The following is a 23,595-nucleotide window of genomic DNA, read 5'->3' as shown; positions in this document are numbered from 1 at the left end:
AAGTTAAAATTATTATGTAGTTAATAAGAGCATTTTAGTCAGTTCACTAAATATATATATATATATATATATGGATAAAATCTACCAAAAACTAACAAATAGACTAGTTGTTGAACATACATTAATAGAAGGTGTCATACTTTTGCATACAGAAATTTTTTTATAAAAATAAGAAAAATTTGTTACAGTCTCACATAATAGAAGGTGTCATACTTTTAGTCCCATAGTTTATGGACTTAACGCACTTGATCTCATAATCTAAAAATTTATAACATTTGGGACAAAAATTCCTATATTTTATCTATAAGACCAAACGTGCCATAATTTTTTATCCATCGAATAAAAAATGCTACAACTTTTTATCTTACGGAATAGAATATGTTAAGCCCGTGAACTGTGGAACCAAAGTGCAATACTCTCTATTCTATGGAACAAAAAAGTGCAATTTTTCCTAAAAATAGTAACATTTTTATTACATGCAATCAAGTACTTGAGAATTGTGAAGTATGAACTTATACAGATTACAACTGAAATTCCATCCTTTTTAGAGTAATTTTTTGAAAGAAGTGAGGTCACTTTTGGAACTCTAAATTTAGCATATTGAAGTAGTCACTCTGAGAGGGTTTACTCTAGTAAAATTGTGTGTATATATATATATATGTATAGAGAGAGAGAGAATTCACCCTCTATTGTAATTGACTAATGGTGAATTATTGACATAACTACCCTTTGCAGTAATATCTTCTATTATTGTTACTAAACTCATAGACATTTATTTTGTTTAATTCTATTTAACATCATATTACTCTCTTCCTTTACATATATATATATATATTAAATACTTATATTTATTTATGTTTACATATGAATTTTGAAATATTACAATTGGCTACATTGATAAAGTACAAATCAAACATGGAGGAGGGACTAAAGTAATATGAAACCCAAACTTAAAGGACTATCAGTGATATTTTCTTTTCCTAATAAATAGTTGACTCTTTTATGCTAGTCTATTTTGGGAGGATTCAGTTGAGCGAAAGTGACAGGAACAATCACTGCTATGGCAGCTCCGGCTGACCCTACGCCGAGCTCAGCCGACCAAAACCCACAAACCCCAGGTTGAGTTCTTTTGATTTTGGCTGAATTTTTTTGTTTGATTTATCTATGTATTCTCTCTCCTAGAGCCATCTTACGGAATCTAGTTAAGAATGGACGATCAAACTTCTGATCGGTAGCTTAATTGCTTAGTTTGCTGCATTTCTTGGTATGGAACTTCGGTAGGTTTGTTAAATCATGTATGATGTTATGAAAATTAGCATTGTAATGTTTGTAGGGTGATCTGAATATCTGCCGTATTTTGTTATTTATCACCTTATTTTGCAGCCTATTGATCCATTTTAGTTATGAGCCGTTAGAGAATGAATATGAAGAGAGAATTTATCTTCATTCATTTTTCTAGCACAAAACCTTGCTCGTTCTGATGTACTTCCATCCTGGATTACATTTCCAGCGGTGGAACAAACGACTGTTGATGATCGCCGGGGTTCTAAGGTGGAGGTTGTAAAAGAGAGTTATCCCTCTTCTGTTTTTGTGAACTCAGAACCGATTCGAGAAGAGCAAGTGCAAAATGCTGTGAAGTTTCTTTCACATCCTAAGGTTAGGGGATCACCAGTCATTCATCGAAGGTCATTTCTTGAGAGGAAGGGACTCACGAAAGAGGAGATAGATGAAGCCTTCCGGCGTCTACCAGTGAGTTTTGATCCTCTTTTCCAATTTGGTGTAGAACTGTTTGTTTAACTGCATTCTTTCATAATTTGAATATGAAGGCATCTACTTGGCCTTAGAGGACTAAGTGTGCACTGACATTCTAATTGGTGCGGAAAAATGATAGGACCCAACTCCATCTGTTCAAACGACTGAGCCAGTTGTCACCAATCAAGGTAATTCATGTTGTTGTTTGCTGAAGATTGTCTGCATGCCATAATAAGGAAAAAACTTGACCTTGTTTGGCTAATCAAAGCACTAATTATATCCGATCTTGTCGAATTTACCTTATAAAGATGGGAAGATTAAATCTTCAGCAGATGTTCAGACACAAGCTCCAACACAAGTAGTGCAGTCTAATCCAGTTTTACCTGGGGGTAACACTTTGAAACTAGAGACAGACTCTCGATTCCACTGGTCTTATGCCATTCTTGCTGTTGGCTTCCTGGCTGTATCGGGGGCTGGAACAGTAGTACTTTTCAAGGTATAACTTATAGGAAGTTCCCCTTTGATGATGGTCGCTCTATAAGTTCCATCCTGAACTCATAAAACTGGAAAGACTTTGACTTTTTCCACTTCGCATTTCTTTAGGAGTTACATCCATCAGATGGTCTCATATTTCTAGTTTGATGTGTCATTTTTGGTGGACATGCTTGTGGCAGAATGCAATCATTCCCAGGTTGAAGTCATGGATTTGCAAGGTTGCATCAGAAGATGAAGAAGGTCTGCTAAAGAAGAACAATGGAAAACCAAGTATAGCAGAAGAAGCTGCAACTGCCGCGAAAGTCGCCGCTGCCGCAGCTTCTGATGTAGCTGAGGCAAGCCGACAGATGTTAATGATAAAAAGTGAAGGTAGACTTTTAATGGGCGGGCTCTAGACTCTACTCCATGTATTTGCTGACTTAGTATTTGTTAGCTCATATTATGTGGTTTATTATTGTCTTTTGTTGACTTGCACCTTCCATGATTGTTATTGATTCTGGTTTTTGCAGAGAAGAAATGCTTTGAGGAACTTATGGGCTTGTTAAATGCACAAGTACATGAGCTGAGGTCAATGATGACTGCTATAAAGATGTTGGAAGGTGGTAAGGAGTAGCACTTTCTTCAGTTGCTTGAGACATTGTTTTTCTTCCACTTTTCTTGTCGTAGATATGATCCTAAACTTTCTGATTGATTTATTTATATATTTATTCATCATCATCATCATTGTTATCATTAGTACTATTAGCAGTATCATCTTTATGTTTATAATTATAAGTTTTTATTTCTTTTAGGGGTGCCTTTAGTGTATAGTTTATTTGCTGTGTGCTTCATCTTGTAGTATCCATATCCGAGTACATTCTGACACAGATAAGTTTCCTTGAGGTTCTTCCTCATGCTACTAGAAAGCGAAAGAGTGCAAGACAGGGACACAATTGATAAAGCAGCTGAATTTCTTTATATTTCTGATTTCTTATTTGGCAGATCATATTTTGCCAACAAAATATCTCCGGACAAGATGTATATCCGCTCTGTTTGAATGTTTAGTTTTTCTAACTTTTACCTTTATTTTTAGAACCCACTTTACTTTTTGTGAGGTTTTCAATGAATAGTGCCTATTTAAATACCTCCAGTGATCATTCTCTAGCTGTTTTTTAAGATTGTGCTCGTCAAGCTTCTTCACTTAACATTAGTGTGCTGAGCCTCTCATATAGGACTTTCTTTGAATTAATTCCTTTTTCCATAAAAATCAGGACGAAGTAGAAATGGAAAACTTGTTGTAGAGCAACACGATGATGAAAGGTTTCTAGGGACCAGTTCAAAGGTGAGCTATTATCACTATTTTTCCAGTATAGGCAGATACATTCTAGTCTCCGTCCGATCTGGAATTTCTTTGGCTGTTAACTGTTAATTGTCTAACTTGTCTTCATGATTTCCAGCAACCTTATGCGAATGGAAAGACGGTCTTAGGTTCACATTCAGGTAGTTTTGCATCCATTTTCCTATCTCCTATTGCTAGATTCTCTGTTGAGCTTTTGTATCATGATTTATTGGAGTTTTCTGTGCAGTGAGATCTTCGTCTCGCCCTGCACCTGCTGATCCTTCTGTTGCTCCTCATCCTAAGTCATATATGGAGGTATTTCTTTCACACTTTTTTCTTCTCAATCCTGGACTGCACCTTCATGGTTCCATACGCAATCTAGCTTCTCGCTGTTTTTGGTCCATAACAGAAGCCAGAAGCACAAGACTTTGTGTATTGCTCAGTGCTCTCAGATGCATTTGCTCAAATTATCCACTTACTATTTCTTTCTTGGATTTTGATTTCGAATTTTTCACAGTGATTAACTACACCTGCTGATAGTTGTAAAATGCCTTGTTCCCTTGACCTATTGCTTTCAATTTGGAAATGTGGAAACTAATTTTGATTCTATTGAGGTCCTGGGGAATATTATTAGCAATGTATTAGGCATATGAATATATCATATCTTAATGAGCTCTATGTTGGAAATATATGCTTTCCACTTTCTATTCATTAAGAAAGAACAGATCAGAACTATGATGTATCTTCTATTCTTGCCTTTCTCTTCTTTCTCCTTTTGACCTTAATGTGGGAATTGTTTGCAGATCATGACTATGATACAAAGAGGAGAGAGACCATCAAATATCAAGGTTAGTCCAGCCCCAGTAATGTTGTTACATGCACTATGAAGTTTAACAATTTGCCTCCTTTAGCATGTAAACATTTTCCATGTTTTAATGTATCAGGAGATCAATGATACGCCACCAAATCCCAATCAACCACTATCAAATCCCCGTCTAGCACCAAGGCCAAAGGTTCGCCCAGAAGCATTTCCTATCTCTCACCTTTTCCAAATAATTCAATAAATTACTATTATATAGACATTAAACGCATAGGTGGTCCTATTACGTCGTTAGTTGTGAGATTGACCAATTAATAGTGTAACATACTTCTACTGCAAATATTCATCTGCAGTAAGTGAAAAATGATGATTCGGAGTTATTAACCATATTACTTTGAATCTCTAGCAAAGTACTGCATTTCTGGAACTTGGAATATTGTTAATTCCCAAGAACATCTCATAAAGTGTTCAAAACAAAGACATGTTATCTTAATCATCTAAACCCAATAGATTACTGATACTGCTGCTCATTGCAATCAGCCTTGGGAGGTTAGTCAACCTCAGACCAACTCCACCAACATTCTTCAGACTCAAGAGAGCAGCAAAAGCTCAAATTACAAATTCCCAAGTAACCCGTTAAGTGGTGGTGATGCTGCTCTTTGGTGGCAACGAAAGAATGTCAGAATCACTGAACTTGAAGCTGGCAATGAAAAAAAACCTGGATCTTCCAATGTGTTGGGTAATGAACAATCTGCTAAGCGGTCGTGGGTACCTCCCCAGCCACCTCCTGTTGTGATGCCTGAAGCAGCTGCAGTGATACGGCAACCAAAGAAGCCATCTTATCAGAAAGAACAGACCACTGACAACCAATTACTAGCTCCTTCCCCAGATGTAACTGATGAGTTGCCAAGGATCACAAGAATCCCTGAGGCAGGTGGCAGCACGGAGGCTAATGGCAAAACTTCTGTGCTTTCCTCTAGTGATGAGATACAAGCAGAAGAGAACAGTCGGTATTAGACGACCAATATCACACTCTTACAGTTGACATTTTCACATGAAAACAGGCGAAGGTATATACTTGCAGGACTATCCGTTGGCTAATTATCGTCTATATCAGTACAAGTCCAACGACAGTTGTATGAATTGGACAGAATTGTAACAACCAGTGGTTGGTGATCCATTATGTAGGGAGATTCTGCCATTAGCTATTCACCTGATGTGAGATTGTGTAGTACTGGATCACATTTGTTGCAGTATGGTTGCAATGATATGATTGTATCCCATGTTTTGTCATTGATTGTACTGTCATAAATCAAATTGTCTTTTGTAGAGTACTCCAAATCACACGACTTCAGACACTTCCTATTGATTCTGATTCTGGTATAATCTAACAATAGATTGAGTGGATGTTTGTGTGAGTTTATAAAATTTTAAAATAATTTATAAGCTGTTATAAAGTGTTTGTTAAAATTTTCAAAAAATAAGCTTATAAAATTAAAAGAAATAAATATTAGAAATTTATAATTTAAGAGAAATAGTATGTTTGGTCCTCGACAAAATGATTTTCATAATTTAGTACTATAATTTTATAATCTTAATAATTTTAGTCATTTTTCGATTAATTTGACTAGAAAATTACATTTGGCTTGCACATGAATCAATTAATAATTTTAGTCCTGTAAATCAATTTGTACAGGACTAAAAATACTAATTCACCTAAGTTACAGGATTAAAATTATCATCTACCCATACGATACAAATTTTTTCATGGCATCACTCTCTAATTTAAATAAAAACCATAGCCGTTTTATTCTAACTTAAATACTCTGTCTATTTATTTATTTATACAATTGATATAGTCCCTACTTTGCATTTAAAATTGACACAAAACATTAAATGAATTGGTACATCAATTGATGTGAATTAGACATGAAACCAAAATTATTAGGCCCACAATTCTCCTATGTATTTATTCAGTGCATGTTTCACGTTTGGTTGGTGTATGTAATTCACGTCCTTTTCAATTTGAATTTCACCAACTCTTTTCTTTCTGCAATTTCCCCCACATTTATCTCAATTATATGAATATCTCCTCAACAAGTGTATTTATAAATCAGGACAAAAAAAAAAAAAAAAAAACAAAAGGAATCCGATCTTTCTTGGTTTTGGACTTGCAACAATGCCATAATCTTTAAGAAGGGTTTATTTACATATATTCTCGTTTTTTTTTCTCCGAAAATGTTTGTGTAGAAAAGTATTTTTTTGGTTATAATTAGATCAATATCTCCGTAAATATATTATCATTTGTATATATGTTTGTATTATATGAATACTTATATAAATATAGGTGTAAAAATCTTTAAGTATGATAACTACAATGTTGAGATTGTACTGTGTTTAAAAAGTTGAAAGGTTCTATTTCTTTATTTGTATTGTGTTTTTTTTGTGTCACAGTAATAATGTCCAAAAAATAACATCAACTGTTGAACGTGATAATAAAATAAATTTGACACAGGTCTATCCAAACTGAAGACCCAATTTGATTAAAAAATACAAGACCCGTACACTTCCCTATCCTATGAAAAATTTGTGTCGGGCCCGATCCTAACCAGCTATTCACTTTAAATAATTAAATAAATATTTCATTTTCTTGTATTTTTTGTATTGAAAATTTAAGTTTACTTTTAGTTCAAGTTTCTAGTAACAGCGTGATATATATTTAAATTTTTTAAACCTACATATTTACATATCATGATTATTTAAACACTAAATATTGATTGCAAGAAAAAGTTGTGTATGTATTTTGATTATATTTTATTTAGTTTACCGTCCATGTAAATTTCTAATATATTTATTTTTCATTCCAATGAAATAAATTCCTACACTACATTTATATATAAGTATATTAAAAATTATATTAACGAAAAAATATCCGGGAAGGGTTTGGGATAGATTTAGAGTGGATCCACACAAAAAATTGAGCCCCGTTGGCTTAAAATTTTTTGAACCCGAATTCGGCCTTAGCTTACCTAGTCCGTTGCTATTCCTACCCACCATTGTGGCCTAATTTTGAACGTTGTCATACCTACAATGTGGATTCATATCATAATCAAAGTGTTTGATGGGGCTAAATGTACGTCTTAACCTATGTGTTTGATTTCCACATGGTTGCCCCGTGGTTCTTGGTGTCAATAAGTCAAGTATAGGGACTTTGGGTGTGCCACATAGCACAGGCGCAATCCTTCCTGATGGATCTGTGGGGATTTGATCTTCCCCTTTTTTATAAATGAAAAAATTCATATCCATGGAACATAAAATTACCAAAAAACTCAAAAACAGAAAAACAAGAGAGAAACAAATTGTTGTTTTTATAAAAAAGTTTGAAAATCTCATAACTAATAAGGATAATTACACCTCCTAGTTTATTGTGTAATTATACAAATTTTTTTTATCTTTTGCATAATTATACATACATCTACATAAAAATGTTAACAGACTCCCCCTCTCTTATTTTTCGACCCATAAAAAAGTGATGTCAATTAAAATACCCATATTGACTCGATCAAATATTTAGTTGATTTCTCATTGACTGTAATGCCTCCAAGAATGTGTTTGTCATTACCAAACTTCAAAGGGAGTATCAGACTAATATTTCTTGGGGAGAGCAATATAAATTTTTATTTTTTATACGAATAGTTAACATTGCACTTTTTAATCATTAAAAATTTTCATATTAAGTGTTAATTAAAATTTTTAAAATTTTCTTATTAATTATTTATTATCCTGTATTTTTATTTATAGCTAACTTTTACTAAACTTAATCAATTATAATAATGTGCTCTTAAATATTTATTTTAAACTGTACTTTATTAAGTTTAATAAATGTTTATTATAAATAAAAGAGGATATGAATAATAAATAGATACTAATTTAAAAAAGGAGACAATTTCTTCAAGTTATAAACTTATATTTTTACAAGTTGAGATAATTTTTTATTTGAAACTTATGATCTAGTAATTAATTTTATTACCATTTAAAAATATAATTTATATTTTAATTATTAAAAGGTGTAATTTGTTATAGAGGTTCCATTAAATAAAGGTGGTAAAATAGGATAGTTATGCTCATTTTAAGTTTAATAATTAATGTGAAGAGTTTAATTAGAAATTCCTTAAAGATGAAAAAGTATGGTGTTATGTAATTTATATTTAAACTAAAAATTGATAAAATAAATAAATAACTTATGCCATATTAGTCTTTTTCATAACATTACCCTGACACCCCTTTAATATTTAGTAATTACATAAATACCTCTAGGGGCAAGTCTGTCACACAACAAAGATATTTTTATCTTATTTTTTTAATTAAAGGCTCTATCGACAGGGGTATTATTGATATTTCACACATTCAGTCCATTTTCTTGGCCTAAAAATACTAATAAGGATTATTTATATAATTCTATAAAAGATAAGAGTGATTTATATAATTATACCAAGGATTGGGGGTTTAAACGTAATTATCCCTAACTAATAACCAGACCAGTTGGTTGCTGTCATTTTCAGTTTGTAGTTTGAAGCGCCTACTTCCCACAAGACATAGAGACAGACAGCTCATTCCCACGTTAGCTACATGTAATACTCCTTTCATCTCTTCCTCTACCTCTATCTAAACTGTCATCTTGAGCAAATAAGAAAACATACATTCTTGCTCGCGACCATATTTGGTTCTTGGAATAACAGAAAAGAGATAAACTTGTTCAATTCTTACCAGATTTTCACAAAGTTTCTGGGCCTGTAATGGCTCTGAATGTGTTGTACCCAGTTCAAATCAAGTCCCTCTATTTCCTGGATTCCTCAAAATCAAGTTCCAGCCTTAATCTTCTCAAGCTCCAAGGTTTGTCCAATGCTGATTTACAAGTATATATGTTTGTTTAATTTAATTTTTCAGTTTTATTTTTCGTGGGTTTTCAAGAATTCTTGAACAGTGAAAACCTGAGGGCTATTTATGTGGAATTGTGAAGTAGAATCTTCTTGATGTGTGATTCTGTAGGAATTTTCTATTAAATATGTGCAGGGTTTAATTCTATTTTCTTCAATTTTTCTACTTTGGTTCATATGTGGAGCTATGAATTTTACATTTTCACTGGTGCAATTTTGAGTTATAATTATAGTGAAAACTTTGATTTTTTAACATATGCTAAATTTGGGGAGCTTAAAATGGGAATATTTATTATTATTCATTTCAATATGCTCAATTTTTGAAGATTATGTAAATTTGGTGGATATTTTTTAGGTGATCAATTTTGTCTGAGGAGGAAGCAAAATGGTGGTGCCGCAGTGAAGAGAGTCCGTTGTTCAGGGCAGTCGCCTCCTCCAGCTTGGCCTGGCCGGGCTGTGGCTGAGCCTAGTAGGAAAAGTCGGGAGGGCGCGAAGCCCATATCCATTGTCGGATCAACTGGCTCCATTGGAACTCAGGTGAAATACATTATTGATTAAGATCTTGCAGTTATAATACTTCCATTGTTAGAGAATCGGTTGGCAAACTTACATAGTTTGGAGAATTCTCCTGCATCTACGATCGATCAAGATTGGTTTTACTAGTACACTTTTTGTGTGAATTATATAGAAGATCATCTCAAGCACGTGTAAAGTTTGCCCCTGGTGTAGTGTTGGATTCAAGCTCCACACTCCAATATCATCATCCCTTTTGTAGCCTATGTATGTACATGCTTTTTCCTTTGTCTCTGTGTGTGTGATCAAGGATATAAGAACCTAAAACTCAGTAAATTTTTTGTTTGTGTTCTTCTTTGTATCATCTTTAGGCCATTGGGTCCATACAAGAATACAACCATGTTTATACTATGACATTCTTTTGATTGGTACAAATTTTTGTCCTGCAGACATTGGAAATAGTTGCTGAAAATCCCGACAAGTTTAAGGTTGTCGCACTTGCTGCTGGTTCGAACGTGACCCTTCTTGCTGATCAGGTGATTAGTTTTTGATAATTAATTCCTGCTACAGTGCGTACCTTTTGGGAGTTGAAAATGTTTATCATTTGTGGTTACCGTATTATGTGGTCTAACAACCATCTAAAAGAGTCGGGAATATGTCTTGAAACTATGGTGTTAGAAGAACAAGATGAATCTAACTCAAGAGCAATCCAACAGCGTCGCTGCTGTCTGTAATCTGTATTTTTCCAATTGAGACACTTCTTCTTGCAGGTAAAGTTATTTAAACCTCAACTAGTTGCTGTCCGAAACGAGTCCTTCCTGGACAAGCTCAAAGAGGCTCTGGCTGATGTGGAAGACAAGCCCGAAATTATTCCAGGAGAGCAAGGAGTCATCGAGGTTAGCTTTCACCAACAATTAGCATTTTTCTCGTTGATGGATGTCGGTCTATACCTAAGGTCTTTCTCAATGATTTCGTTACAGGTTGCCCGCCATCCAGATGCCGTTACTGTAGTTACAGGAATTGTTGGCTGTGCCGGTCTGAAGGTAAACTCTAACGCTTTTCTCCAAAAGTTTGTCCCCGTCTATAGTTCACTTTGCTAGAATCTGACAAGAAACGAGGATCTGTCACCATGAATTCCAACACACAAGTACATCGTACATTATAAAACATATGTTGTACCCTCGCTCTTTTTAAAATGATTTAATGCATCTGAAACCTAACATCTAATCTTGATTTGTTAGCCTACAGTGGCTGCCATAGAAGCCGGAAAAGACATTGCGTTGGCCAATAAAGAGACACTAATTGCCGGAGGTCCCTTTGTCCTCCCTCTTGCACACAAGCACAAAGTTAAGATTCTTCCTGCAGATTCTGAACATTCTGCTATATTTCAGGTACGTTTATAACTAGCATATAATGTCTGAACTAAGTTATCTTAAGCACAAAGATTCAATATATCTAGGAACTATTCTCTTGTCTAGAATTTCTTTCTCATAGTTTTGCCACCTTTGCTGATTCTCTGGGCTGAGAGAAAGTTGTTTCTTTAGTGCATACAAGGATTGCCAGAAGGTGCTCTTGGGCGCATCATTTTGACTGCCTCAGGGGGTGCTTTCAGGTACAGGAATATGTTAGATAAATCGTTAAGATTCTAACATTTATTGACCTGCAGTATATGCTACATGTTTTATGTGATCTTAGTAATGAGCAAAAAACATATTGCGTCAGACTTAAGATATGCCGTTCCGTGAAGCCAGATTTGGATAACTTAGATATTACATGTTGTTTTAAAGTAGCAACAATAACATCTAGGATAATTACATAGATAGCCCTAAGATTTGGTTATATTACTAGAAACCCATCGATTTTGGAAAATTATGCTAACACCCCCTGCAATCATGTTTTCTGTTCCATATGGTCTTTAAATGGGAATCTGTAATGTAAAAACGTGATTAAAGAAGTATAGTGTTATTTTTGCAAAACCAAGGAGTTTTTGGCGATATGCCTAATTCCCAAGGAGAGCCGATGTAATTATCCAGAATTGTTTGCATCTTTACATAAGATTAAGGTGGTGTATGCAAATGCATTTATCATCTTATTGTCAGCAATAAGCTGAAAAAGAGTGGTTTCGTTTTTCAACTTTTGCTTTTGACCGCTTAAATTAAGTTACTCTAATTAAGTAAAATGTTATTACCAACTTTGGTAAAATGTAAATATTAAGTTTTCCAACGCTCTAATTTCAACCTTTATTTCACTTTTAACTTTTGTATACAATTACTTTCAACTTTTACTACTGCTTAACTGAAAAAGATTTCTACAACTTATTTGCACCACAAAAAAGAAGCTATTACAAAAACCCCTTAAGGGATGCATACAAAATTAGACTTTAACATTGGCATTGTTATCGACAATAGGGATTGGCCTGTTGATAAATTAAAAGAAGTGAAAGTAGCGGATGCTTTGAAGCACCCAAACTGGAATATGGGAAAAAAGATTACGGTGGACTCAGCCACACTCTTCAACAAGGTAAATTTCAATCTTTAATCCCAACTATTTGATTAAATGCCGAGTAACCTGTCTAGTCTCTAGACACCACTAATATTCCACAGAGATATGCAGAGCTAGAAATCTTTTATCGAGATTACGTGATTCATTTTGTTCTACAGGGGCTAGAAGTTATTGAAGCACACTATCTCTTTGGTGCTGACTACGATGACATTGATATCGTTATTCATCCCCAATCTATCATACATTCAATGGTTGAGACACAGGTAAATCCATATTCTTCTTCCCTTGATTCTTTAGGGCCCAAAAATAAATCAACTTCCTGGATACTTGACTGAGATTGATTGATAAAGTCATCGAACCTCGGTGTCTGATTAACCTTGGAGCTCTACCTGAAAGAATGATAAAGTATGTATGAAGTATTTGGTTAAGTCCGTTGAAGCTCGACTTGACTAATAATCAAACTAAACTCAAACATGACTTTGCAAATAGCTCATGAAAGTTCAAACATGCTTGAACAATAATGTATCCAGCTCAACTCGATTTATTTACACCCCTTAAATTCTCTGGGTGCTCTTTGGAATATGTGTATATACTTCAAAATTAGCTGCATTTGATTTCTTTTTCGCTTAATACCCGAATTGAACATCACGAACATTTCATCCATTTTTTTTTTATTGTTTCTAGGACTCATCCGTGTTGGCTCAACTGGGGTGGCCTGACATGCGTTTGCCTATTCTATACACCTTGTCTTGGCCGGACAGGATTTACTGCTCCCAGCTCACTTGGCCTCGTCTTGATCTTTGCAAGTAATTACCATACCTTTGTGTAGAGATTACAACTTGATAATGCTTAATTTGCTTTGTTGTTTAAGTAAAAGTCCAAAAATCTATTGTCTATTCAGGCTTGGGTCTCTTACGTTCAAGAATCCCGACCATGTGAAGTATCCGTCCATAGATCTGGCTTATGCTGCCGGTCGAGCCGGAGGAACCATGACGGGGGTTCTTAGTGCCGCAAACGAGAAAGCCGTGGAAATGTTTATCGACGAGAAGTAAGCCGTTCTTGTTCTTTAAATGCTTATGGAATATACCTAATCAGGGTGTCAGCATAATTAACCCTAGAAAGAAACTGATCCTTTTAAGCAAATCCTTGGTTCGCAATAATAGTGATAGGGAAAACACACCACACAATAACTAGGTAACAACTGCAGAATACTAAGTCGATTTCCTCCACAACATTAGTTTTACTTCTAATGTTATAAATACTAGATTACAACATCATTTTCACCTCGTTAGAAACCATTGGTTGCCAAGTCCTTAGCCCATATGTAATAGAATCCCATCATGCTAGCGCCTCTGGAGTTTGAACCACTTCTCAACGACCCGTTTCTCTTTTGCAGAATTAGTTACTTGGACATATTCAAAGTTGTGGAGCTAACATGCGACAGGCATCAGTCGGAATCGTTGTCCTCGCCTTCGCTTGAGGAAATTATGCACTATGACTTGTGGGCACGGGACTTTGCAGCCAGTTTGCTGCCGTCGGCTGGTTTGAGACATGTTCTTGTATGAGATGGCTCATGGGGCTGGTCTTAAGTTAGTGAGGAGATTAGAGTAGATGTTGTTTTAAGGTTGTCAAGAAAGTTGAAACATGTTAGCATTTGTATATGGTCCTAACTGTATAGGTCACATGATCACATTGATTTCTGTACTGTTGCCTTAGTTATTGCAATATAGGTCTAGGCTTTACATTTAGGAAGGTAAAGGGGGAAAAGAATGTGTAATTTCCAGCGGATGAAGTTTGAGATTTTGAGTTTGTAGCTACATTCAGGTGGTTGCTTTGTGATTTCGGTAAATCTTGGGGGGGAATTTGCAAATTTCTTTTTTTCTTTTTTTTAAATTTAAAGTTTCCCATTTCCTAAAGTAAGTAATTAATTTGATGAAAAGTGATTTTTTCCAAAATTTTTAGTGACATGTAAGAAATAGTATAAATCATGTTTACATTGTTATGCTTATATGATGGGTTCAATGCTTTTGTTTTACGATATATACTAAAAATGTTTGTAATAAAAATAAATGATTTAAACTTTAAAATATAAAATTAAGTAATTAATAAATAATGTAAAATTTAAAATTGAAGTGATCATTGAGTATATGAACTTAAAAGTATTCTTGGATATAAAATTGAATTTAATTCATGGTACTAACTAATTTTTGTAAATAATTTTCTGGGATGGGGATAAACAATTATGCACTTATATAAATTTTCGAAAGCTATTATATTTTTAGAAAAGTTAATGAATAAAAATTTATAAGTAATTCAAACTTTATAACCTAAATGAGTAATTGATAAATAATCTAAAATTATATATGATGATAATCAATAATAAAAATATGTCATGAGATTAAAAAATAAATTTAAATCATATTACTAAATACTAACTAATTTCTTTCATAGATTTCGTAGATCTTTTGGATAAAGAGAAAATAGTTATACATATATCTAAATTTTTAAATTAAAGTAAAATATAATTTATAAAAAGAATCTGATGATCTTTTACATAGAGATATACAATCATAATTTATCTTAATTTTTATGTGGAAAACTAAAATGTTAAAAGTGTATTCAAATACATAGAAATACAGCGGTTAATGATATCGATATTTTTATTTTATTATATATAGATAGATTGAAGTAAAATATTTGGGGCTAGAATACAGAATGTATTGGGCTTAACTTTTCAAAGTTTTGTTGGGTCGAAAATGTTTATAGTAAATTTGATATTTTGTCCCTTTGGACCATACTTGAAAATAAGTTTTGCACCACTTATCCATAGATATAAAATATAGGATAAATTACAATGATTTTTTCTAAAATTTGATAAAATTCTGAATACTCCATCATTGTTTAAAAAATTATCAATATCCCCTATATTTTAATGGTCGTCTAACAATTAGCCATATCCGTTAAGTTTTCATTTATTTTTTATAGTGAACTGACCAAAACGCTTTTATAGATTAAAAATTATAATTTTATTTATTTTTTAATTTTTTTGGACTAACTGGATAATTTTTTTTATAATTTTCTAAAAAAATTCATCCATCTCATTCAATTATTTAATTATCTAACAAAAATACAATACGGGCAAAGTTGATAATTTCATACCTCCATCCAAGGATTACATAATTTCATCAACATCAGGGGGGTTATTTTATAATTTTTCAAACAACGAGGGAACATTCGTCATTATGCCAAACCACAGGGGAAATTGTTGTAATTTATCCTAAAAATAATATTATTCAAGTGTACCCTAGTCCAATATGGTAAAAGGATCTTTACAAAAGATTTTAGATTTATTTAAAGACTAACTTGCAAAATAATAGTTAGCACTTTAAAGTTTAAATCAGTAAATAACTTTAATAAAATAAAATAAATAAAATTTAAAAAATGTGAGATAATAATGAAATAATTGGTGTAACAGAGTATGGAATGTTTGAATATGAAAATGGAAGCTGAGTTATGAGCATAGAATACAGAAAACAGCAAGATGCATGCATGTGTCCTTGTTGTCCGAGAGACAAAGTGTTTTGAATGAAAAAATCACCTTCTATTGACTAGCCTCAAGTGTCTATTAACAGTGAAATTTGGAAGAGATTCCCAAGTTAGCAAGTTGGTTATCATCATAGTATTTATCCACGATTTGGAGTTATTTTTTAAGAGATATAACCTTTTGAATGAACCTTATCCAGTCAACCATGATCTGTTACTTGCTACTTGCAACAGCTAGTCCCAACTGGAGTCCTTTTAAGGTGACATGGGTCTTGATGTGTAGAATTCAAGTACAGTAACTGTCGTACTATTTGGTGTTTGGGCTTGCTAATTGGGCTTTGTTTGTAGACTCCGCCTCATCGTGCCAAGAAGGAGCCTGACCCCTTTGCTATCTAAGAATTGTGTTATGACCAGTAGAGTTCAGGGCCTCTTAGGCTGAGTGAATGGAGCCTACTTTTTTTACTTGGATTCAGGCCACATTTGAACTTTGGGTTTGAAAAATATTTGACATGGGCATCACTATTGATATATATATAGCAAGTAGGATACACTTATTTTATAATTGATCATTTTCATTAAACTATACATCAATCATACGACAAGAATATCATGCTTACACTTACCATATGATTAATTAAATTTAACCAATTTGCGTCCGAACAAGAATTTCACATATGATCTAATACTCGAACAATTTTTTATTTCTTTTTTCTTTTTTTAGGAAAAGAGCTTTTTCTTCAATTTTTCAATAAAGACGAAATTCTTTTTGTTTGGTTAATCAATTTTCTTTGATTTTTTAAGTAATATGGATATGGGACGAGGGTAGTAACGTCGAAATCAAAATCTAAAATTCAAAATTTTAGTTAAACTATATGGATGACGACATATATATATATATGTATAGATAGATATGTATCAAAGAAAAAAGTGTTTGATGTGGATATAATATGATTTATGAAGAAAAGAGAGAGGTCCTCTCATAAAGATTTGGTTAGGTTTTCAAGAGATATGGAGTATATATGTGGGGAACAATTGTGCTCAGCTTCCACTCTACAAAAGAAGCAAAAAGAGAAAATCCTATACATACTTCACATGCCCTTCCAACATTCAAGAATCTTCACTATAAAACACACCTAAAATATATATATTACCATAAAGAAAAAAAAATTGCATACAAATTTATATTTATTCCGATTAATCTGTACTAAGTTATTGCAAGTTAAATAATTTTTTTAATCAAATTATTTTTATACATTTTCACACCTAATGCACATGAGGAGGATACTTTCACCTTTATAAGGGTAATTTGATAAAAAAAAAATTATTATTCTGCAATAAGTCATTAATTAGTCAATTGAGGATAAATATGAATTTTTATTCATTTTTTTTGTTAATAACATCAAATTTAGTGAATTTTGAATAATGGAGGGATCTATTTGTAAGACAGAAACAAACGTCAAGAATACTAGATTTGATTTCTCAAACCACATAAAATCTATATGTAATTATATCGAACGTCAGGAGAGGAAAGTATAATTATACCAATTTTACCTTTTCCAATACATGAGGCTTTCCTTTTTAATATGAGGTGAATTTCTTAGAATCAAATAATATGTATTACAGTATAAATTTCCCTATGAAGATAGTATGACTTATGTCTTATGTCATTTGATATTTTTATATTATATTCATATAAAAACTATGAATGTAGGGGCAGTCTATACTAATTTTTTTCCAAACCAAAACTAGAAATAAGATCTAATTTGGCACTGATAATAGTGAAGAAAAGCATAGGAGCCACTTTCACTTTTCCCAAATTTCAAGGCAATTTTTTTCAAAATAATATTTGATTTTATTTTGATGAAAAAGGCAACCTCAATTAAAAGCTTTTGCAATTGGATTTTGGTGGGAAAAGGACCAAGACTAAGACTAGACCAATTATGTAATTTTTTTTTTAAATTCCGACAAAAAGGTACAATTATAAATACAAAATTTTTTAGAGGTGTAAATATAATTTTAATTTTTTTTAGAGAAAAGTATAATTTTATATTTTTACAGGTCTAAACGTAATAAATCCTTTATTTATTTATTGTTTTTGGGTTTTCATGACTTATACAGTAGCCACTTTACCAAGACTTAGAGAGGCGTCTTATTCATGATTTTTTTTTTTTTCCTTTACAAAAATAGTCATTTCATATTATACTATTCAACCCTAAAATATTCACAATTTTTTTAAAAAAAATAACGAAATATTATTAAAGAAAAGTAATATAAGATATTGAACATTGTTTTTTGCCATACCTTATTGTCGTGACGAAAAGTGAAGCACTATGGTAAATAGGAATTAATTATGAATGTGCAACGGCTTATAGAAAATATAATATTTAATTACGATTAATTGTTATGGTTAATAATAAATGGTTGGGACAAATAGTTATTAACCACGGCCATGTAACTGTTGTTGGCTGTATTTTTTGCGATGGTGGCTAAAACATATATCGTGGCTCTTAGTTGTAGAAAATAATTTTTTTCCATGGTAAAATAACTAGTTATTAGGATCAGTTAATTAAATCGTGGTTAATATTAGTTATTTACCAGGATTTTTAGTCATAGTCATCAATATTGTAGTCAATAGTAATTTTTTTTCCTGATGCATTAAAATATTAGATATAAACCATGGCAAGTGTTGATTAACCGTGCTCGAGTCTTAAGCTTTCGTATTGATTTTTTTAAATTATGGGTAACAATTAATATTAACTTGTCATGGCTGCGCGACTTTTATTTGAGTTTCCCCATGATTACTCAGGCGAAAGAATGAAACGTGACAAAAATATTAATATAATGACTTACATGTGATAATTTCATAAACAATAGGACCAAAATCATAAATGTGGTATACTGGTATGGAATTTTACTTAATTTATTGGACGAAAAATAAGATTTTTTTAAAATTTAGACATAAAAAAAAAAAAGGCAACTTAAATTCAATATTATTCTATTAGTATAATGAAAATGAAAAAAGAAAAATGTGGATGAACAAAAAGCGCTTTAAGTGAAAATTTTATAGTGGTATTAGCTAGAGAAGGCATGCAGCCAATTATTTGGACTCACACGTCTAAAATTTCAATTCATTACGCGCCTGTTGATTTTAGACTACCACTTTTTAAGTAATCAGTTCACCTTCTCATATTAAAAACTAATTTATTTATTTAATTATATAACTATATTTTTTTTAATTTATTTATTTCGGCTAAAAGTATGACCCTCATTGTTTGGTACACCCTTTTTGAAATTCCAGCCCAATTTTCCTATATTAATGTATTTTTCATTTAGAACTTATATATGACATCTATCAATATTATCAGTCCATAAACAAAGGTTTAGAATGAATATATGGCCTCGTTTCACATACCCATGTCAATGGTGTGGAGATTTATTTTTTATAATACGTCTCATAAGGAAAAACGGAATTTGGAGCTTAAGAACGTTTTAAATTTTCAGCCTATGATCAATATATGGATAGATAAATCCGAATAGTTATGTTGAATTGTTAGAAAACGGAGGAATTATATTATGCTGTCTAATCATCTTTTTAATTAAAGTGTTTAGGTGATGACCAGATTTTAGTGCTTGGGACATTGAAAGCACAAAGTTTGAGATGAGGAGGGAGAAAAACTTAACATTTGATCCCACAATTTTACTTATAAGTTTCGATATCTCACGGGCTGTCCACTTAAATTATAAGTACATCATCATCGAGTGAATTTATAATTTTATAAAAATTATTTAATATTTGTATAATTAAACATAACTCTAAAAGTATGAACGTAATTTGTCCTAATATTAATTTAACTTGAAAAATTATAAAAGAAATCACTTGTACCATATGTAAATTCATCTCACTTTGTTGCAAATAAAATCCTTTAAAAAAGAAATTGAAAAAATAATTCATGTTTATGATCAACTCTAGAAGATATAAATACCATAAAGCTATGATTTCATCCATATTGTTGTAATGTTGAAGATTCAAAAGCAATAGAACTAACATATAATTTAAAAATTGGGTATGTAATATTAGCTTATAAGATATGTCACTACCATATCATATTATTTCATTTAGATTGTTGTAAAGTTGAAGCTTCTTCAACCACAACACACCTAACCCCAACAATTAAGCCTATCATAAAAGATAAAATTATCCAATGTATCTTTACTTCTACCTATTCTTTTTTTTTCCTTTTATATAAATAGATAAGTAAGGATGACAACCGATAAACCCATCATAAAAGATTGTGCATGCATCATATGTGTTGGTCATAGTTGTTTAGGTATGCTGGAATCTATGCACAGGTCAAGACGCACGTTTAGTCTCACCAAATATCTTGACAAATATTCAAGCTTCATATCATGGATGCTTAACATTCGACCTTAACCTTTAAGCCACAGTAAAAATTGAGTTTTTGCAAAATATTCCTTTTCCAAATAAAAAAATTATGTATAAAATTACGAAATATGAAACCATTTCTGCGTAACAGATATTTATCAAAAAAACCATACAAATAAAAATCTTTAAACATATACATTAACATTAAAAAAAAAAGAACTCATTAAAAAAGAAATAAAAAAAAACATGGCAAAATTCTCAGAAGGGTTTTAAATTTTTACTCAACCCATTTACATTACCAAAAATCCCCACTATGTCCTGTCTGTACGGCAAGTACGACCGCTGTTTCTCACCGCCGTCCCGATTGTGAGGAGGAGGAGGCGCCGCCGGTTTCACTTTCCCGCCACTCGCCGGCGTTTCTTTACCTCCCGTTTCGTTTTCCTTCTTTCTCCCGCTGCTGCTGTGAGATAAAGTAACAAAGTTGTCCTTGGTTCCATCGCTGTGGCTCCTGTGCAGAAGGTCTCTCAACTTCCATCGCTTAGAACTAGAGCCAGTGGAGCCGCTCTTCTTGCACCGCCCATCTTCTTCCTCCTCCTCAGCCTCCGTCAAGGCTGCCGCCTCCTTGGGCCGCCACACGCAGTACGTTTCAGCCGCCACGCTGTCCAGCTCGTCGGCCTCCGACGACGACGAGCTCGACGACGTCGTCACCGTCGTTTCCCTTTCCTCAATGAACAGCTTCCTCAACGGAAGCCGAACCCGGGGACCCTTGGAAGAAACCGAATCCCGGACGCCATTCTCCTTTTCATTCTCATTCCTAAATTCCACACGCCGGAGCAACACATCTCTATTGAAAACCGGGTAAACGGGTCGGATCTTACCGTCATGGAAGATTTCATCAGCCGAAATCGGAGACAACAGTTCCGATTCCCTCGTCACGAACGCGAACTCAAATTCCTCCTCGTCTTCGCCTTCCTCTCCTTCTGCCACTCGGTTTTCCGAAATCCCCCCTCCTTCACCTCGTTGGGCTGCTGAATTCCGTCGCCTCTCGAAGCAAAACTCACCGTAGAGCTCATCGGGATCGAATTCCCCGGCGACCCGGGCAGCAATTTCGGCGAGTTTACTGTTGGAATAGCTGTTGAAACTGGGGGAGAGCGAGACTACTGGACCCGCCTGCATTATCTCTACAAGCTACAACACCTATTCAAGAACAAATTACAGTTCAACAATGGCGGGGAAATCGTCAGTGCGTGTACTGTGTGTGTTTGGTAGAAAGAAAGGAATCGAAAGTGTGGGGATGAGGGGAGGAGAATTTATAGCCTGCAAAATGCAAATGGCTCTGGAAATTGTACTGAATCTTCACTGTTTGGAAAAGGTAACAGAGACAAAAAGACTGGAGTGAATAATATTAATAAAAAAAAACAAGAGGGGTGTGTGATTGGGTGAGCTAAGGTGTAGGCGCAGACTTGTAGGTGCGGAACTTGGCACCGTAGAATTGATAATCAGCAACAGAAGTCGGTGGCTTGGGGGGCTGTGGAGACTATGACTTTTGACTTTTTGGGCTAACTCAACGGTTGGGTTTATGGGATGGTTGTAGCCTGTAGGTGCACCTTTCACATATGTTCACATTTTCTTTTTTAATTATTTTTAAAGGAATAATTGGAGTCGGAAACCAAAATTGGTGGCGTTTTGGGCAAGTGAGGTAAAAATTAGAATGTAATTGGTGTAACATCCAACGTATTTGAAAATAAATATAAAAAATATTAAAAGTTAGAGCTTTTAAAAGAATAACTTAATAGTTAATTTAATTAGCAAATAGTAGAAATTGATAAAAATTTGTATATAATTTTAGTTTAAATTAATTTAATGTAAACAACTTAAAAATAAAAATTACTCTTCTTGCCCTTTTTGTCAATAATAAATTGATTAGCACTTATTTTATTATGTGCAAACACCCTTGCTAAAATATATATTGGTCTAAAACAGCCGCTTAAACTAAAGTTGAAGCAATCTGATTTCACCACAATTTTTAGAATCGTAAATCATTTACAAAATTGCTTATGCCTTACCAACAAGCACATATTTTTAGTTATATTCAAAATCGAACACATGATTATTGAATTGAATTGATTCGTTTTTATCGATTGAACCAATTAAATATCGATAATTAATGTCAATTCTTATAAAAAGAAAAATAAGAGAAAAGGAAAAGAATGAGTTTGCTTGGTTTATACGTAACGCATGCTGTGTGGTTCACACGCACAAATCAATTTACTTATTTCCCAATCTCTGAAATTAGAAATTGCTGTTTTCGCATCTAATAAATTAATAATAAAAAGTAGCTTGAGGGTTTATTGATGATTTCCATGGCAGCTTCTAGAATTGTTTGGTTACTCTACTTTTGTCTTCTAATTACCCAAATCCCTTTACCTTTTTAAAGTTTGGTATGATTATATTCTCTTTTTTTGAAATTTAATATAATTATATGTAAATTTTTTATGATTTAGAAAATTATATTTAATAATTTCGAATTTTACTTTCGTCTAGCAAATAGTCCCTCTATCGGTCAAAATTAATTAAATTTACTGATATTAACCAAAATTTCTTTTTGAATAATTTATATCAATTAAATTATTACAACTTATTGCAAGTCAAATAATTTTTTTTTGAACTAAACTACTCTTGTAATACCATATTGAATAATCATTTTATTTAAAAACTTAAATTATTAGGGAGAAAAATCATATAATACGTAATATTTCTAACAAATTTAAGGATAAATGATTGGGTGTGGATCTTGCATCGCGATCGGAGTCCTTATATAAATATTGTCTGTGTTATTTAGGATTGTGCGTAGAAATAAGGTCGTGTGTTTTTTCCAAATTCTTTATCTGAAGAGTTGATGATGTAAGTTGTAACAAGAGTCTTCCTTAATCGTGGTATGTTTTATAGTTTTCTTTTTCTAAATTTTTTAAACATGAGAAAATAGTATTATTAAAGAAATATTACTTACAAATGTATTTTTTTGTTGTTTATATATAATGAAAGGATAAATTAAACATCGAATCGTTTTTATATTTTAATTTTGCAAATTCTTATTGATAAATATATTTTAAAATATAAAAAATTATTTATTATATATAAACAGGGGCTCTTGCCATGACGGCTAATATATAAAAATTAAACCCCATTGTTAATGTAGTATAATCTTAACTATTAAGCGATGAGAAAAATATTCGATACATATAAATATTTTTTTTTTCAAAATTGGCCTGATTATATAACAAATAATTGTTTTTGCTTCCAAGCCTAAGTCAGTCTACCTAATAAATAG

General features: G+C 32.7%; 3 protein-coding genes across 7 annotated transcripts; 2 read left to right on the top strand and 1 right to left on the bottom strand.

The window, feature by feature from the left end:
- Window positions 1–965: 965 nt before the first annotated feature.
- Window positions 966–5,726, top strand: LOC105179410 (peroxisomal membrane protein PEX14). 5 transcript variants are annotated; one of them, XM_011103030.3, is made up of 12 exons: window positions 966–1,118; window positions 1,511–1,749; window positions 1,892–1,940; window positions 2,085–2,248; window positions 2,427–2,616; window positions 2,757–2,849; window positions 3,498–3,568; window positions 3,684–3,726; window positions 3,813–3,880; window positions 4,369–4,413; window positions 4,510–4,578; window positions 4,926–5,726. In XM_011103030.3, the coding sequence occupies exons 1-12, from the start codon at window positions 1,061–1,063 to the stop codon at window positions 5,400–5,402; spliced, it is 1,566 nt and encodes a 521-aa protein (XP_011101332.1). In that variant the 5' UTR covers window positions 966–1,060; the 3' UTR covers window positions 5,403–5,726. The 5 variants fall into 5 exon arrangements, with proteins under 5 accessions (XP_011101332.1, XP_011101331.1, XP_011101330.1 ...); XM_011103029.3 differs by having other exon boundaries at window positions 2,082–2,248; XM_011103028.3 differs by having other exon boundaries at window positions 2,061–2,248; window positions 2,757–2,846.
- A 3,256-nt stretch (window positions 5,727–8,982) lies between these two features.
- Window positions 8,983–14,207, top strand: LOC105179409 (1-deoxy-D-xylulose 5-phosphate reductoisomerase, chloroplastic). The gene is made up of 12 exons (XM_011103026.3): window positions 8,983–9,278; window positions 9,678–9,859; window positions 10,285–10,371; window positions 10,606–10,731; window positions 10,816–10,878; window positions 11,077–11,226; window positions 11,380–11,447; window positions 12,244–12,355; window positions 12,496–12,600; window positions 13,022–13,143; window positions 13,239–13,385; window positions 13,734–14,207. The coding sequence occupies exons 1-12, from the start codon at window positions 9,182–9,184 to the stop codon at window positions 13,900–13,902; spliced, it is 1,428 nt and encodes a 475-aa protein (XP_011101328.1). The 5' UTR covers window positions 8,983–9,181; the 3' UTR covers window positions 13,903–14,207.
- A 6,211-nt stretch (window positions 14,208–20,418) lies between these two features.
- LOC105179408 (uncharacterized) lies at window positions 20,419–21,642 on the bottom strand. The gene has a single exon (XM_011103025.3). The coding sequence runs from the start codon at window positions 21,438–21,440 to the stop codon at window positions 20,523–20,525; it is 918 nt and encodes a 305-aa protein (XP_011101327.1). The 5' UTR covers window positions 21,441–21,642; the 3' UTR covers window positions 20,419–20,522.
- Window positions 21,643–23,595: the final 1,953 nt, after the last annotated feature.

The sequence above is a fragment of the Sesamum indicum genome, linkage group LG8 (genome assembly GCF_026168435.1).
Source record: "Sesamum indicum cultivar Baizhima isolate 11 linkage group LG8, ASM2616843v1, whole genome shotgun sequence".
Taxonomy (NCBI): Eukaryota; Viridiplantae; Streptophyta; class Magnoliopsida; order Lamiales; family Pedaliaceae; genus Sesamum; species Sesamum indicum.
This window is presented reverse-complemented; position numbering and strand designations above follow the sequence as displayed.